A 17,200-nucleotide genomic window follows, 5' to 3' on the forward strand; every position below is an offset into this window, starting at 1 on the left:
AATTACCACACATACGAAATATAAGCTCTTCATTTTCCCCTCCAATCGAATCCAATTGTATGACACAATAATTCAATTCTTTTTTAAGGGGAAGTTATTTTCCCCTCTTTGACAATTCAGTCAATATCAATGAAGTGGTCTAGTTATCTATTTAACGCTCCTCCAGCAACTAGGAGATCAATACTCATCTGTCATGGTTTCACCCCCTGAATGTTATCGCTTGTGCCTGAGATTAGCGCGCTGTAGCATCTTATCCTGACATTTTCTGTTATCCTGAGTTATGTAGGTTAGAAGAAGAGGTCTGTCTCATGCTTTCCAGGCTACACTTACCTAATGGCCTCATACCGAAGAAACTGAAAAGGAAGAGTTGAGAGTTGCAAACAATAATTGTATTTTCTTGTCTTCTCTCTGTGAACTTTCAGTTTTCTTCTCATTTGTGATAATAATGTGAACGTTTCTTCTTATGTTTTCTATTTGCACATGCAGTGTGAGTTTGTACCAAAACTAGATATATGCTTCATGTGTTTTAGCCAAGCTCTATTTTATTATATGGGTTAAAATATTCAATCAAAACATATCCGTTTTTTTTTTTTCAACCTCATCTTGCATTATTGGTCTTTATCTTTTGGGAGTTATTTAGTATAGCTGTGTTCCTTCCATTGCATCCCTTCCATATAATGTGCTGCCAACCTGGTAACACATGTGTCTGAAACCCCACTAAATAAAAAGCAACAAAGGAGTAAAAGTCAATTTCCCTTTTAACATGGGGTCTTTTCTCTGTCACACCGGTGAGGAGGGTCATCCATATCCTGGACTGTCACCACACCCAGTCAGGCCCATCCTTCATCCCCCCCCTCATCCTTCAAGTCCTGACCACTCTCCTCCATCCGTCTGTCAGGCCCGGACTTGACCTCTCACCTCTGGAGGCCCGCCCATCTTGTTACCCCTAACCTTTGGCTGATAGTGTCACTGACCGGCAGTGGTTAATGTATCTCATTTCTCCCTCGGCGCCCAATTCACAGAGGATGTGAATTTGAAACGCCAACTATGAAATCTCACCCAGAAAATCCCTCGGTGTGAAAACTAAAGTACGGCTCTCATAATATTTAAAAAGAAAGGAAAAAGGAAAGTAGCCTGTGTAAATGTTAACATAAATTGTCTGCACTTGGCTGCGGAGTCGGGCTGTAGAATAATACCACAGAGCAGTATCGGCTCTAACGGTTTAAAAAGCAGCAGTCCAGAGAATGAAGAGTCATGTCAATGAGATAATATTGTTATCCCACTCTTGAACACAGCAGCGGGACTTACAATAAGAAATCTGATATACTGCTATTATAGGTGGAGGCATAAATCCGAGTTATCACATCTCAAGGAAGTTTCAGTGAGAATTTAAACACCCGACGATGAAAGTTATCATCATTATCACAGAGGAACAAATATTTTCTTGAGGGGAATTACCTCATTAGAGAGGGGGAGTATTAAAGTCAATTTCTTTAATCCCCCACCCTCCATCCTTATTCCCCCCCCGCTGTCTCTCCCTCCCTCTCTCTCCCCGTCCTTGCACCTTGATTCCTGCTTATGCCCAGACTGATGAGCCCAATTTGGACTGGTTCTGTAGCCGCCTCGCTTTGATTAATGGCTCTCGGTGAGGCAGCATCCGCGCCGCCTCGTCCTTGTTTCATCGCGCACATACACACGTAGCCACTCATTGCCACCAGACCGGCCTTGTAATTGATGACAGAGGCCCGACCATTTGCAAACCAAATGTGAAAGAGTGAGACAGAGCAAACTCTGCGTCTATAACACCTCTCCACCTCGCCCTTTTCTTTCTTTCTTTCTTTCCCTTTCTATCTGTCTATCTCTGCACCACCCCTCCCTGTCTGTACGCCTGCTCTTTCATTAGGTGTTTGTCACATTGATATGAAGGGCCAGGGCAGCATTGTGACATGCTCAGGAGGCAGTATAAATATTTGATTAGCCTTAATGGAAATCGTCGCAGCGCACTAATTGCGCTACACATTATCTGAGGTGCCGTATCAGCGGCGGACATCCCCTTTGATCCTCCCTTCATCTCCCCCCCTCTCCTCTTCCTCTCAGCCCATCTCAGCCTCTCTTTCTTTTGTTTGTGCAGTTTATTTTGGGTCATATGTCATTATCCGACCCCCGCCCCTCTGCCTTCCTGCTCTTTTCTTGTCAGGAGCCTCTCTTGTTGTCCTTATCTTTCTCTCAACGCACAATGACGTGTCTGTCTGACGAGCCTCTGAACCTCACTGTATGTTTATGCCCTCTTCACCAATATGTTCTCCTATAGTAGCTGGGGCTTGCAGAATATATGCACACCGGGGGGGATCAGACGTCGATAAAACAGTGGGAAAGTCACATTTCCACTAGTTTTTCTAGCTTTAAATCGAAGGAGCTGTTGATTTGATGTGTGCTGATATTTTGGACATTAAGTCAGCAAACATCTGTCTCAAATAAGTTGATCATAAAAGAAAATCCTCTTTTATTTCTTTACCAACTCTTAAGTGCTAATGTGTCAAATATCACCACGCAGTTGCAACTCCGGCTTAACAGCTTTTTTAGAAAATAAGTTGACATTTGCTATTTTTAATCACAATTTTGAAGAACTTTGTTGTCAGCAGTTAGTGTTTATTGCTCCAGTCACAGCTCAGCTCGGGGAACATGCACTTTACAACCTGACTGCAGAGCTCCCTGCCTGTATTTGGTCTCTTACGTTCAGTGATTCAATTAATTTACTTTATGTTTCGTATGATGAATGTGTATCCTTGAAGCAGATGCGATCCTTTAGATGTGCACACAATGAGTTTTTTTTTTTAAACATGTCCTTCCTTAACCTCCATCCTGTTTGTATTTACTTGTTGTTATTTACAGCGCGTCTGTTTGTTGTCGCTCCTCTTTTCTCCCCCTCCTCTCTGTTGCTCTCACCCTCCCTCGGACGTTTCCATTTAGCCAAAGACAAAACAAGTTAATTAGATCGGAAGTGCAGGCCTATCAATGGGGAATCAGTATTCAAATCAAGGCCGTGTCTGGACACAAACAGCAGGAAGCCAAACAAGACTCCGGCTGAATGGGAGGATGGGAGACCGAGAGAGAGAGAAAGAGTGAGAGAGAGAGAGAGAGCGAGCGAGCAAGTGAGAGAGCCAGCAGTTTGGGGGGCGGGCGAAAATACACAACCACACTATTTAAATGCAGGATCAGTTGTACTTATGTTTCCTTCATGTCTGTGTATATTTGTGTCTGAAATTTGTTAGGGGAAAAAAGTTATGAATGCACAAACAGTATGTTCTGTTGTCTTGTTTGAGTGTCAGTTCAAACTTGACACTGTTTAGTTTTGTGTGACCTAACATGTATTCTTACTTTACTCTCTCATTGCACTTCTACAACCCAGTAGAGACTGTCTACCGACACTTTAGTTCATCTTTGCAAGCAGCTGTTGTACGATCCACGGTTACATTTATCGTAAGGCATCACCTAGTGGCTGTAGCTGTTATGACGGAAGCAAGGGAGAAATTCAGGTGATGTTTTCTGTCAACCCATCCAATCACCACCGAGACCTTTGTCTCCATGAAAGAGGGCCCACTCCTGATGTAAATATAAAGTGCTCACTTTAAGTTAATGGAAACACAACCTTTCTTTCCGGGTATTAAAGTTAAAACCATAATTATATCTATCATTTTCCATTTGCCCTGAAGTCCTACACAGTGGACCTCTAAGTAAAACTAGCGGCACAAAAGTAAAACTCAGGGGTCCGTAAACTGGGACACTTCCACTCCATCATTAGCGCAGCGCTGTGCACTGGATGCTGCTGAGTCTTAGTCAAAAGAAAGAGTTTCTGAACAGTCTGCAGCTAAAGTGAAGCATGCACAGTAGCTTTTGGATTACAATAAATTGCAAAATAATTTCGTAAGATTTGAGTACGTCTCCATAAAACCAACTAAGCTGCTGCTGAGAAATCTGCTAAAATAGACAGATTGTTTATTTGTCGCTGACAGACAGTTTGTCGCTGGTTTGTGGGACGATTAATAAAGAGCTGAAATGTTACTTTTACACTGCAAACAGGATTTTTTAAGAACATCTTCCAAAGGCCAATCAAAGCAGACGTGGTTATTACCACCTTTTCAAGTGGAAAAGAGGCAAATATATGCTAAGTGATACTAGAGGAGGGGGGCTTGTAAGTAACCACATCCTGTTAATGATAGGATGCTAAGGTGTTTGTCTGGGGAAACACGTGGATAGCAAGCAGGATACACCATTGCATCTGCATCAATGTGTAATAAGTTTGAAGAGGAAAAATAAATACAAGTTTTTATATGTACAGTACATCACATTAATTAGTGTTTGAACTGCTGTTTTGAACATTTAGATTTTTTTTTTACATAAACTCCATACAAGTTTATTTAGATACAAAACAAAAGAGAGACTTATTTTTTTGTGTTAATTATCTTTTCTTTGACTCCTCCATGATCCTCTGACTCTTTCCATTCCTCCGTCCTCTGCCTCTGCCCTGAAGCTACAGTACAATACAGTGCAGTACCCAGTATTCTGCTGCTTGTTTAACGGAAAAGAGAAGGTTTGTGTTCGTATTGTTTGAGAATGGGAACGGAGAGGACAGTGGAGGAGAAGCAGATAGAGGAAAGGAGGAGAGGGACATGGAGAGGGAGGGAGGGGTGGAACGTAAAGGTCCCATTATCTCGCGTGGAGGGCCACCTGAGCTAAAGACAGCCATTTGTTCCCAAATCGACCTGTCGACCCCCACCTAATTACCAGCCAATTATTTCCAAATGGACCGCATTCACCCCACACCCTGCTCACTTAAAGAGGAGAGGGACAAAATTGCCTTCCTCTCTCTCTCTCTCTCTCTCTCTCTCTCTCTCTCTCCTTCTCTTTATTTCTTAATAATTCTTACAATTACACTATCTTTCTTTCTTTCATTTCCTTCTTTTCCTTTTGTTTCAGTATTTTCTTCATCCAATGGGAAATACTTTTGCACTTATTTTTGCTGGATTTGCAGTGTGTTGCCGAACCAACCTCCCACTCAACCACACACGCATACGCACATGCACGCACACACACACACACACACACACAGCGGCACACACCTCATTCTTTTCCTCGGTTCACTCTGTGGTTCTTTGGGTGTTAATTAAGTGGCCTAATTATGGGCAGAATTGACACTCAACCTGTGTGTGGGTGTGATTTAAAGTGTGTGTGTATCTTTTCATTTGTGCACATGCACATGCATTGGATTTTGGAAACTGTTTGATTATTACAATTTCCACACAAGCATACACACACAAATAGATTTGCGCGATGCAGCCTTCATGTGGCAGCTTCATATTCTCTCTCTCTCTCTCTCTCTCTCGCTCTCTCGCTCTCTCTCTCTCACTCTGTCTCTGGCACCATTCAGTCTCAGCAGGCCGATGTGTATCGATGGGTCCGGCATGCGGGAGCCACCCAAAGGAGAAGAAGGCTGTGCCCCTGTTCCCAGAATTCTTTGTGGTTGGCCTCCATTGTTCACCACCACTTGTATACAGTATTGTCAGACTGATTGTGAGCCTCCGCTCCCTCTAGCTCCACGGACAGCGCAAGAGCGAGCGAGCAGAGCAGAGAGGGGAGACGGAGGGAGAGAGGACGAGGAGGAGGAAGGGAGCCGTGAGCATTGTGTCCCTCGCTTGCCATTCTCCTGCCTTCCCATCTGTTTCCCTCTCTTCCTTCCTGTTTCTGTGGGATAGTGAAAAGATTAGTAATAGGACCGACACAGCTCCTAATAGGGGAAGTCACGGTCGGGAAATACGATGGATCGGTTTGAGATATCATCTGGCTGAGTGGCGCAATAGTTTTGAACTCTGACACCTAGCTGCTTGCTGGCTGACTTTGATCACTTTGGTGCAGAGTGTGTGTGTGCGTGTGCGTGCGCAATAATTTACTGTATTGTAATTCTCAACCTTTTGATATCCAAGCAAATAGCTATATTTAATATAGATATTCAACTCTCTATATATAGTCTTATTATAGTCTTAATATTATGAAACATCTATTCCAAAAATGAAGGCTCATGTCTTTATATTGCTTATTTTTTCTGATCAATCTAGGACGTTTGACATCCACACATGCAAGAAGATAAAAGACAACTTTGTAGTTTGCAGTTTATTACTTTGCAGTTAATAACTTAAGAAAATGAGTAATTATTAAAATAGTTTCCATTTGTCTATTCCCAAGTACTTAAGATATAGGTCCACCTTCGGTCACTGGTTTTGTGCTGATAGGTTTTGTTTCCTCCACTTTAATTTGCTTGTTTTATGTTTTATTTGTTTTTAACTGACAAAATTTAGGAAGATCTTCTCACATTTGGAAAACTGCTGCTTGGTAAACAAGCAAAGCAATTAATTGATTATCCTCTCTTTCATGTGACTTCACTTCATCTGAAAAGCTGAACATCGAAAGCTTAATTCATCATGTGTACCTGTAGCCTATTTCTTTTGTACAATGTAATTTATAATGTACTGAACACCAGCTGAATATCTGCACACGAAATATTCAAGCTTCATCTGATTTAATCTTATATACTGTACGTTTTCCGGGAAAGTTCAGCGTTTAATGGCTTAATGTGTCTGAGTTAGGTGTGTGTGCATGTGTGTGTTCCCGTGTGTGTGTTCTGCTCGTTGTGATTCGAGGTCGCACTGTGCACCGGCCTCCTGGCTGAGTTTGAAGCTAAGTGGATTAGCATATCTCCCATGTCAGCTCCATTCACTGTGACAGCCTGATGACATGGGACTGTGTGACGGCCGCGACCCACCTGACGTCCACTGCTCAGGCCTCCCAGCAGGTGGTCTGACTCTGGGAGAAGTGGGGGGAGTCGTACATGGGCTTGTGGGAGGTAAAGTCACATTCTCAGCGGCTATGAGTTGAGGTAAAAAGCAGACGTAGTGTTTTTTACTATTGTTCTGATTAATAGATGCTTTTTTTGATGGTTTAGATTTTTCCTCCTCCTGTCGGCGCATTTTAGTTTTATCCATGTTACATTTATGGAATCATGTAAAACACAAATTCACAAATAATGGCTAAAACTATAAAGAGTTTATAAACACAGCATATTAAAATTCAATATGTTTAGACTTTTTTTCGAGCGGGGTGTCCACTAACCAAAAGGGTGTGGGTTCAATCCCTGGCTTCTCCAATATGCATGCCAAAGTGTCCTTGGGAAAGATACTGAACCCTGATTGTGTGTGTGTGTGTGTTTGTGTGTGTGTGTGTGTGTGTGTGTGTGTGTGTGTGTGTGTGTGTGTGTGTGTGTGTGTGTGTGTGTGTGTGTGTGTGTGTGTGTGTGTGTGTGTGTGTGTGTGTGAGAATGAGGCTTGAACTGTGAAACACTTTGTGTTTAATTGGTTAATTTAGCTAGAAAAGTGTTCAATGTAGATACATGCATTTACTATTTATTTTATTGGATTTCATTTCTTACCAGAACTATTTACTGTCTTACTTTTAAACTTCGCCAACTCACATAACACAGTCCTCTCTTCTCGGCATCTTCTTCTCCTTTACTACACCATTTCATCCTTTCTCTCTCTTCTCCTCTCCTGCGGTTCAGACTCACCAGTCTCCCATGACCCGTCCAGCCACCTCTCTCTCTCTCTCTCTCTCTCTCTCTCTCTCTCTCTCTCTCTCTCTCTCTCACCCACCATCTTCCCCCACCGCCCCTTTCGTCCTCCTCCTCCTCCTCATCCTCCGCGGTCTCGTGTCAGCCTAGCCAGGCAATACTAACACTTTTGTCAGGGTGATTAATAGCACACTGGATTGTTGTTAATTCACTGGCTAATGACTGGAGGGAGCGGGCGAGAAGAAGAGAGGAGCGGAGCGGAGCGGGGTTGGAGAGTAATAGACTGATGTATGGATGTAGGCTGCTTCCAGTGGCAGAGGTGAATAGCATCACCCCCCCCTCCCCCTCCCCCACCACCACCACCACATCCCTCCTCAATCTACACCAACATCCCTCCGTGCACACCGGTACAACCTCAGACAGCTACAGTATACAGTGAACAGAAAAGCTGGGAGGTAGCGACACAACACACACACACACACACACACACACACACACACACACACACACACACACACACACACACACTAACATGAGTGTATATGCAAGTACATGTGACTCCCATGTGAATATGATTTTACATGACAGATATCAGGCATCTGATTTTACTGCAAAATAACTCAATTTAGGGTTTTTCTTAATTGTGGCACTAAATGGTTCCTAACTAGATTATTTTAATGAATAAAAACTGTGGTGATCTGTGTAACTGTCACCATCTTTTCTTTAAGGTAAATTGCTGCAATTTCAAAAGAAAAAATAAATAAATTAAACACTATAGCCTGCAGATATTGCAGGGGTTTTCTGTCCTTTTATCTGAAAGTACTAGTTAATTGTACAATGAAAAGGAAAGATAGAAAAGACAATCAACGACAATAAATCATGTTTTGCACTTAACAAGAATATCCTCTCATTCACATTGCCTCATATTAGATATAGTGCACATAACATATTAAACCAAGTCAATCTTTTTTTATTTATTGTTTTTAAGATGGACAAGACTTGTGGTACATAAGTCAGATGGATGCAACAATAAGTTCATCAGAATTTCATGAGATCTTATTGAATCAAATGAAAAAAAACCTCTACTCCTTCTTCACATTTCACACCTGAGACTAACACTAACACAAAAGGTGTCGCCAAAAAGACGTGCACGCTGCCGTTCACACAAGATCACCCTCTCTCCTCCCTTGTTAATAAGAATGGATGGGTTTGTTCTGCGCGCTGTCTGCCTCGGCGCTCCCTTAGCTGCGGCTGCCTGGCCTCCCGAGCCGCCCGCTAAATGAAGCTGCACCGAGAGTGGGTGTTGGGACACGGACACACGCGCACGCATTCACATGGACTCAGATGAAAAGAGAAAAAAAGAAAGAGACACTGAGGAGAACAGTAGTTTGCTGCTGCAGTGGAAGTATCTGGGACAAATGCAGCCGTTCACCTTATTGTAGCAATTAGTTTGTAAAGGGCATCTTTCTTTAACATGTCATTTATAGTAACTATACACCTCACCTTGGACTTCATTAGAAAACAGTGGGAACGAGAGATTTTATTGATTTCCATAACTTTTGAATGTCTTCATGCATCAGACTTTGCTGCATCACCTTGTGAATGTGGGCGGTTTTCAAGTGTTGATGAAGTGCCATCTGCCTCGACCGGTTGGGGTGAGAGGAGAGAGAGACCAGGAACAGTTGTTTAACTCTCATATCTAACCCCTGTCAGACTTATTTTTAAAATTAAAATGATTCGAGTCCATTACTGTCATCTGGAAATAGTGAGAGATCTTCTGTCATTAGCTGCTTTGGCATCTTGAGTATACAAGGGCTTGGTTTGAATTGACTCTGATTCTCGAGGTACATTTTGTTTTACTTTGTCAGTTAAATGGCTGATTGAGGTGGTGAGTGTAGCAATGTGTAGATGTGAGTGAAACAAGCTCTTGCTTTGAAGGTGTATTTTACTGTTTCACTCTTTTCTTATCAAATTTTTATTTATTTCTTCATTTTCACTTTCTAGTGTTATTTTTACCTTCCAACCCCCACTTCTCCTTCTCTTCCTCTGTTCATCCTGTTTTCTCCTGCTCCTTTCTCTTTTCCATCCTCATGTTCCGCCCACCCCTCACCCACTCCTCTCCTTCTCTCCCCCCTGGGGGATGTTTGCAACTCAATTTGGCAAATGTAACTCAATATTGATTATTATTAATATTTATCATGTTTGTGAACATGTTTTGTCCTGGTGCTATTAATCTGCCCTGTTAATAAATGTCTGCAGCAGCCTCGGCCCCGGGACCCTTGGGAGCACAGGGCCACCACACGCATGTCCTCGCGCACACACACACACACACACACACGCATGCTGTCAGCTGCAGGAGGTCGCCTGCTGTCCTCTATTTGCCTAGGAGGTTAATTTCTCTCTCATGCTCTCTCTCTCTTACTCTCTCACACACACACACACACACACACACAAACTATCGGAGGACAGAATGCCTCTAGGCTGCTCAGCACAAATAACACATCAATACATCAGCCCTATTGTATTGGCGCTACACACAAACACAAAAGTGCACACTCACGTATAAAAAAACTCACAAAAGCTCTACTCGGCTCCTTATTGAGCTTCGTTGACCAGATTCCATCTTGTTGTCTTTGTTTTTATGTGGAAATGTTCAAATGTTCAAAAGTGCAGTTGTTATGGTTTTTTCACTCTTCACTACAACAGAGTGGAAGTAAACTGGGTCCCACGTTAAGGGCTGACTGGGCCGATATGGGCCAGGGAGAATGGTGGAGGTGTTCCCAATTCAAGGCTCCTCTGGTCATGTAGTGTTATGAAGATATCAAATATGAAAGACATCCAACATGTTCACAACCCAAAATCGTGTTGTGAGGGGAAAGAAAACAGTGATGGTATAATGAGCAGAAACCAGTAAGCCTGAAACCCGCTGAAGCCATGTTTGATTACATGAGTTTCTGTAAGATCCCAGTGCATTAGTTGGATACAAATATTAAACATCTTTTAAATCTCCTATAAGGAAATTAACATAGATAAATTGAACAGGCTATAGCTCCCCCCTTGCATGTATCAGATATATCAGATATCCAGTCAAAGGTCGTGGCCTAAAATGGTCCACAGAAAGATCGCTGTGCAAGTACAAACACACACAACTGGATGTTGGTGAGCAACACTGTACAGTATAACTGACATAAAGAACGTGTGCAATACAAACTTAGTAACCTGTTGTATTTTATTTCACCTTTTCCATTTCTTTCTTGCTTTCTTTCTTTCTCTTGTTTTTTTTTTCCTCCCTACTCCGAAGCCATGTTGTAATTTAAAGTGTTGCTTGGAAATGTTCCCCGGTGCTTTTACAAGGGGAAACAGTGTGGCGTTCTCCCTTGGACAGCGTTGCTGGTATTGTAGCTGACTGTGGCTCCATCGCTCACTCATTACTTCCTCGTGACTACCACACACACAAACAAACGTGCGCACCGAATGCACCTTCTGCCCCGAACGCCCACCTTTGGCTGCTAACCTCGTCACATGCTTCCATTTATACGTCATTTTGAATATACGTTACCGTGGAAAAGTAGACTCCTGTACAATACTTCACCTCTCGCCCACTCTACCTTTAATTTGCAGCTGCCTCTCTCCCCCTTGTTTGAAAGCACAGTGTTGAGGCTCTTTAGTGTAGAATCATCAAAGACCCTCTAACTACAGAGAAACAGGTACCAATATCACTCTTTGGCCCAATAATGAAACTAAGTGGGACCATATTGACACAATATAGTGGCACAAACAGCAGATTAGGCTCGGGGTTTCCACACCACCCCTCAGACTCGCACACATGTATTCGCAGAGTTCCCACATCAAAATGTTTGGTCATTTACTGCTCAACCAGCTACCCATTTTTCATATCTGTCATGGTCCACACATTCTCCCTCTGCCTGCATTTTTTCCCCCTTTCACCAGACGATCTTTTCTCCCCATATTTGGAGCCGGTGCAGAATTTTGCATACTTTCGCCTTTTCCCTGGACACTCTCTTTTCATCAGTGGCTGACTTTCCTTTTGAATTGAACCAGATCAATTTACGGCCAGACACAGATACAGTCTCTGTGTGCGTTGGAGAGGGGAGGCAGTGAGGGAAATAAGACGTGTGTGCTTTATGATGGCCATCGTTGGCACACCCGTCCTATTTCCAGCTCTTTTTTCTGGTGTTATCATAGCCATAGCCATGACTCCAGTGCGCTGCTTGCTCTCGAGCGTACACCTGGCTTTGAATACTCAAGCTATTGTTGGCATCTATTTTTTGCCCTGTGGTCTGCAGTGCTTTACAATATGTACATCCCTGTATTTATAAGAAAAAAGAAAATGCAACTTTAGAAGGAGTTACAATTTGTTTCAATGAAGGCATGACTGCCTATTCTGCAGAGAGAAATTGGGCTGTTTTATATTTGATGATTTATTTATAGGCTCCTTCTGAGAATTCGTGCATGGAGTCAGTGTTGTTTCTTTCTGCCCAGACTGCGTTGACAATACAGCTCAGTCTATATGCCACAAGGCACATGTGTTTGTGTGCGTCCAGGCAGACGGCAGAAAATGACTCCAGATCTCTATCTTTCTGCATTTAAGTCTGGAGTGCTCTGATTAAACACAACCACAGAACAATTTGCCTGTTGCAAGGCCCTTCGATTAAACCGCTGATTTTCAGCACCGTGTCAAGTTATTTTGCCATGGCAACGCTGATTACTATGTTATCAGCATTTCATTATTTTGTAGTATTTTTCTACTTTTTTTTTTTCTAAATCTTGACTCTCAAAAGGACATAAATTCAGATCTTTCTTAATGGCTTGACATTTTTGCTCTCTGGGCTCGTCCTGTGAAATATTTCACATCGTTAAACACAGGCTGTAATTTAGAGTTCTTTGTCTATAAATGTCGTATCTATGTCACATCTTGTAATTTCACTGTGACGCGCAGTAATTATGAGATATCATCTTTACCTACAACACCATCTGATCTCTTGCACATGTGTTTAGAGTACAGTAACAGCTCCTGCAGTTGCAAACAGATGTGTGTTTGTGCGATAGCCTGCATCTGTTCATACGTGCCCCCGAATCTTTGTTATTGCAAGCCATGCTACAAAGCAAAGAGCTCCGTTTATGGCACGCATTTACAATTTATCAAATAAATGGGATGCCTTCATGTGGCCTGGGCCCGGCTCTCAGGTTGAGCAGCGTAGTTTTCCACTGGAATAACAGCCGCTGAACAAGCAGCCCATTGTAGCCGCAGCCAGCACCGGGACCCCCAAGGTGCGAATTAATGATTGACCCCTGATGTAATCAGGATAAATAGCTCCCCGTAAAAGAGAAAGAGATGGTGAGACGAACAGAGAGAGAAAGAACAACATAAGGAGCCAGGGAGAGGAAGGCACTATCTGGCTCTGGTGTTTTTTAAGAAGCCCTCAGGGAGATGAATCTAACATCTCTTTCTGGGTCTTTAGAGACCCTGAGCTAACATACAGCTGTTTAAAAGCAGCTCACTCGTCAGTTTTGAGACTCTTCGCCTCCTCCTCTTCCTGGCCCCTTTCATTATTTTCCTGCTTACTTTTCTCATCTGCAACTTTTTTCAGCGCTGGTCGAACATATTCAACTTGTATTACAGAGGGGAGAAGAGCGGGGGGCTTGTCTCTCGAGGCAAGTCATCTAAAAATGTCCCTGTTTACTCTCCAGGCAACTTTTTTTTATGAATCAACAAAGTTATGACTGAGAGTTGAACTTGTTTAATATCACACAGCCACGCCATTCCAGCCCCACTTTACTACTTTATGTGTCTCACAAAAGATGTTTGGTTCATTAAAATTAAGGAGATTTTTTTCCCCTCCTCGTCCTTGTTACTCAATTATCTGACGTAGTTATCTGTGCTTTTTATTTTTTGTGCTCAGAGGCTCTTAAAGCCAAATGCTATTTAATAGATTTTCCAGGGCTGTCTTTCTGCTTGTCAAAATTGCTCTCAATGGGTCAAGTGCCAGTGGGAGTCGGGGAGTGAAGAGAGAAAGTGAGTGAAAAGAAAAGTGTTTAATAGCCTGAAAACACTTTTGATTGTGCAGAGGGAGCAGCAGATAGGGCTGCGTTATAAAACTTTAATTGATCTGTGAAAAGTGGAAGCTACTGCTGGCTCACACGTTCCAATGCTTAATTGCATGCATGGTCTGAGCCCCTATGAAACAGTGATCATTAAAAAAATTGGGTTCTTTTCCAGTCAAAATCACTGGATGACGCAAAATCAGTCATAAAAAGGCTGGCTTTTACTGCTGCAGCTTTATATGATAAGTTTCCCGGATCTGCATGGACAGGCTGCAGGATTGCCAGCCGCTGAAAAGCCCCTGTCGCATGCTTTCATAGTTTCACATTTCACATTTAAAACTTACATGTCAGTTAATTTAACAGCTTTCACAGTCCACATCTGTCACTGGGCAGAAACCCAAATATTTATCAAAGAACAAAAAAAAACTCATGCATTGTGCGATGAATGTGCTTTTGTATAGGTTCAGCGATGGCTCTTTTCCTAATTTCCTTGCTTCCTTGATTAGCTCAATCAATCTTTCTCCAATTTACAATCAATCAGTGTAACCCCTGCCCTTGCCTAGGCACATACAAAAAGTGTATCTTGAACATTAATTTGCACTTGAAACTGAAATAAAACATGTGAATTGATCTTTTAATTAATCAATTATGTGCAGTTACATTTTCATGAAGCTTTATTAAAATGAAACCCACAAAGTTCCACTGTGACCCAACAAACTGCCATGTACTAACAAGCAGCATTTCTTTAATGTAATGTTGCCGCTCAGTGGCAGGTTTGGCAGCGGGTGAGATGGAGGCTAGCAGAGGGAGAGAGAGAGAGAGCTTGATTGAAACCACTCCTGCTGTAATTTTGGGCCTAGTTAGCCCGCTGATTGCCAGTCCCTGTGTTTAGATAGTAAAACTGCAGTGGTGCTTTAGTAAAGACAGCCCGATCCATACAGAGACGAAAAGTAGGAAACAGACAAAGATGTGCTCAGACAAACACACACAAACAAATATATACAACAGACTCAGGCAGAGACTTGAACTTCTGAACTTTTTCTGCACTTACTGAAATGTATCCGACTCAGCTCGCATCAGAAGTCTGGTCACATTTGTAATCTTATTTTTCTTTAGATGGTTTTTGATTTAACTTTAAAAAAAAGTTATTCTGGGCATATTACTACAAAACCTGGTGGAAGAACTTTTCAACATTTTTGTCAATTTCTCAGAGAATAAATTATGGATCTTTATGGAAACATCTGCCATATTTAGGGGACTGATATTTATGAGTGTGTGCAATTTGGGGCAGATCCAAATAAAAATCCAGATCCATTGAATTTAAAAGTGGTTTCGAAAGGGGACTGTTGCGCCTTGGCCTGCACTCATTCTACTTAAGGCAATGGTGTTGGATGACTGCTTGTGTTCATCATTTGAAAAGTTTGGCCTCTTTGGTGAAGTATCTTTGTAGAAAAACACGTTTGTCTTCCTCAAAATAAGATTCTAAAAAGTATTGTGTTGGTATCATTATGGACACAAAATAATATTTTCGTTCTGATGTTCAAATAGGAATGATGTAAAGAAGGGAAGACACATATTGTTGCTGTGAAAAATCCCAAATACCCCACACAGGCTCCTCATATCACTCACTGAGCCTTCGCTCTCCACAAAACACATGGAGAAATGGGATGAGACTTCGAGCCAAATGTTACGTGTATCCACACACATACACACACTTGAAGGTTCCCATCATAATTTTCACTCATGTTGGAACCAGTGGGATCCTGGAGCGCAGGCACAATCATGTTGTCAGTCTGTGGACATGACAATAATGATAGGTGATGAGGTTAACCAGGTCAGTGATAGACGGATCCTTTATTTGTAAAATGAGTCCTGGCAGACAGCAGTGACCGATGGAAATGAGAACTTTTTCCCATCGAGGACTTGGCCGGCCTGAAGCTCCTTCTCTTCGTGTGTTTGGCTCCTCGCTGACAGCCCGTGAAAAAAAAATCTGTGAAGTTTGCATTTTAAAGGCCATTAGATGGAAAGGTGTTCTGTTCCCCATAAACCCCGTCATTGCGCAGTGTGGTTTCACACAGTTTAAAAGTTTAGAAAATTGAAGTGGGCAGTTTCGGGGTCAAGAAGTCATTGGATGTGCTGAATTTGGGGTTTGACTTAATATTTAGAGTTGTAAGAAAGTTAATAGCCTATGGTTGGATCTCCAAAGACATTTTGTATTATGTTATGTTACACCTCCTCCACCTGTCTAAAGTATTAACAGTTATCTCTCTTTGTCTTTTATCAGATGACAGTGAGCCAGTGGACAGCATGTACGACACAGAGGCCGACCTCCCCAGTTTAGCGGCCGGCAGTGGCATTGGCGCTGACAGCCCAGAAGACGACACGGAGGACGGCGTCAACATGTCCCCCCTGCCCTCACCGACTCCCTCCCATCCGAACAACAACAACCACCACCACCTGCTGCACCCCCACATCTACGCCACCCACCACCACCACCACCTCCACAACAACAGCAACAGCAGCAGCAATGACCAGGACTTCACCACACCCAAGGAGGGCTCGCCGTACGAGGCGCCCGTCTACATTCCTGACGACATTCCCATTCCCAGCGAACTGGAGCTGCGGGAGTCCTCTGTGCCCGGTGCCGGCCTGGGCGTGTGGGCCAAGAGCCACATTGGTGCCGGCGAGAGGTTTGGTCTGCACAGCACGCTGCACCATGGGGCCACGGGCAAAGACAGCTCCTTTGGATGGGAGGTAGGAAACAGCCAGGCTACTGTGCTTTGTTTTGTATTTACCTTTTTTTTCTTTTTCCCTTTTCATTTCACTATGGCTGTCCATCAATTCTGACCACTTGCTTTGTTTGTGTCACAACACCAAATGCACCCTTAAGCTTTGATATATAGAGAGTTATAGAAACAATGAAGCAACACTGAAGAGGGTAAGTTTATTCATGCTGTCACAATTCCAGTCATCAGTCTTTATTCAGTAGAATCCATCTCTTCATCAGTAAAGACGCCCATTCCATTTGCATCCCCTGTACGATGGGACCTCATGTTTGACTCCTGCAAACACACACACACACACACACACACACACAGATACAAAAACGCACTCGTCCAGAATTCCAGCAGCACAGCGATGTCAGATGGAAAAATCTGCCTGATTAGTGGAGGTATCAGCTTTTCTGGGCATCAGTCCGAGCAAGCACACTCATTTGGTCACGCCACCCGATATGGAAATGGAAGAAGCATATAGCCCAATGCGGTGGCTACATATTGAACTATTAATTTTCATTTCAACATGACATTAGAGGATATTGAAGTTGCTTCAGTAAGCTCATTAGGAAAAAAAGGGAACTCCTGATCTACCTCTCTTTTTTCTCGCTCTCTCCATCCCTCTTCCTCTCTCTCCATCCCTCTCTCTCTCTCTCTCTCTCTCCCCCTCTTTCTTTCTCATATGCCTAATCAGAGATGAAATCTACTGGCCTGCTTTTCATTTCACTGACTCCTCGACTCT

General features: G+C 42.8%; 1 protein-coding gene across 5 annotated transcripts in view; it reads left to right on the forward strand.

Moving 5' to 3' along the window:
* The window catches only part of prdm16 (PR domain containing 16), a 180,118-nt gene that overhangs the window by 43,289 nt on the left and 119,629 nt on the right, over positions 1–17,200 (forward strand). For all 5 annotated transcript variants that reach the window (XM_035159791.2, XM_047340396.1, XM_047340398.1 and 2 more), the window contains exon 2: positions 15,969–16,438. In XM_035159791.2, the coding sequence (XP_035015682.1) occupies positions 15,969–16,438 (470 nt within the window). The remainder of the gene's footprint in view (positions 1–15,968; positions 16,439–17,200) is intronic.

Source organism: Hippoglossus stenolepis, chromosome 6, assembly GCF_022539355.2.
Source record: "Hippoglossus stenolepis isolate QCI-W04-F060 chromosome 6, HSTE1.2, whole genome shotgun sequence".
NCBI classification, from domain to species: Eukaryota; Metazoa; Chordata; class Actinopteri; order Pleuronectiformes; family Pleuronectidae; genus Hippoglossus; species Hippoglossus stenolepis.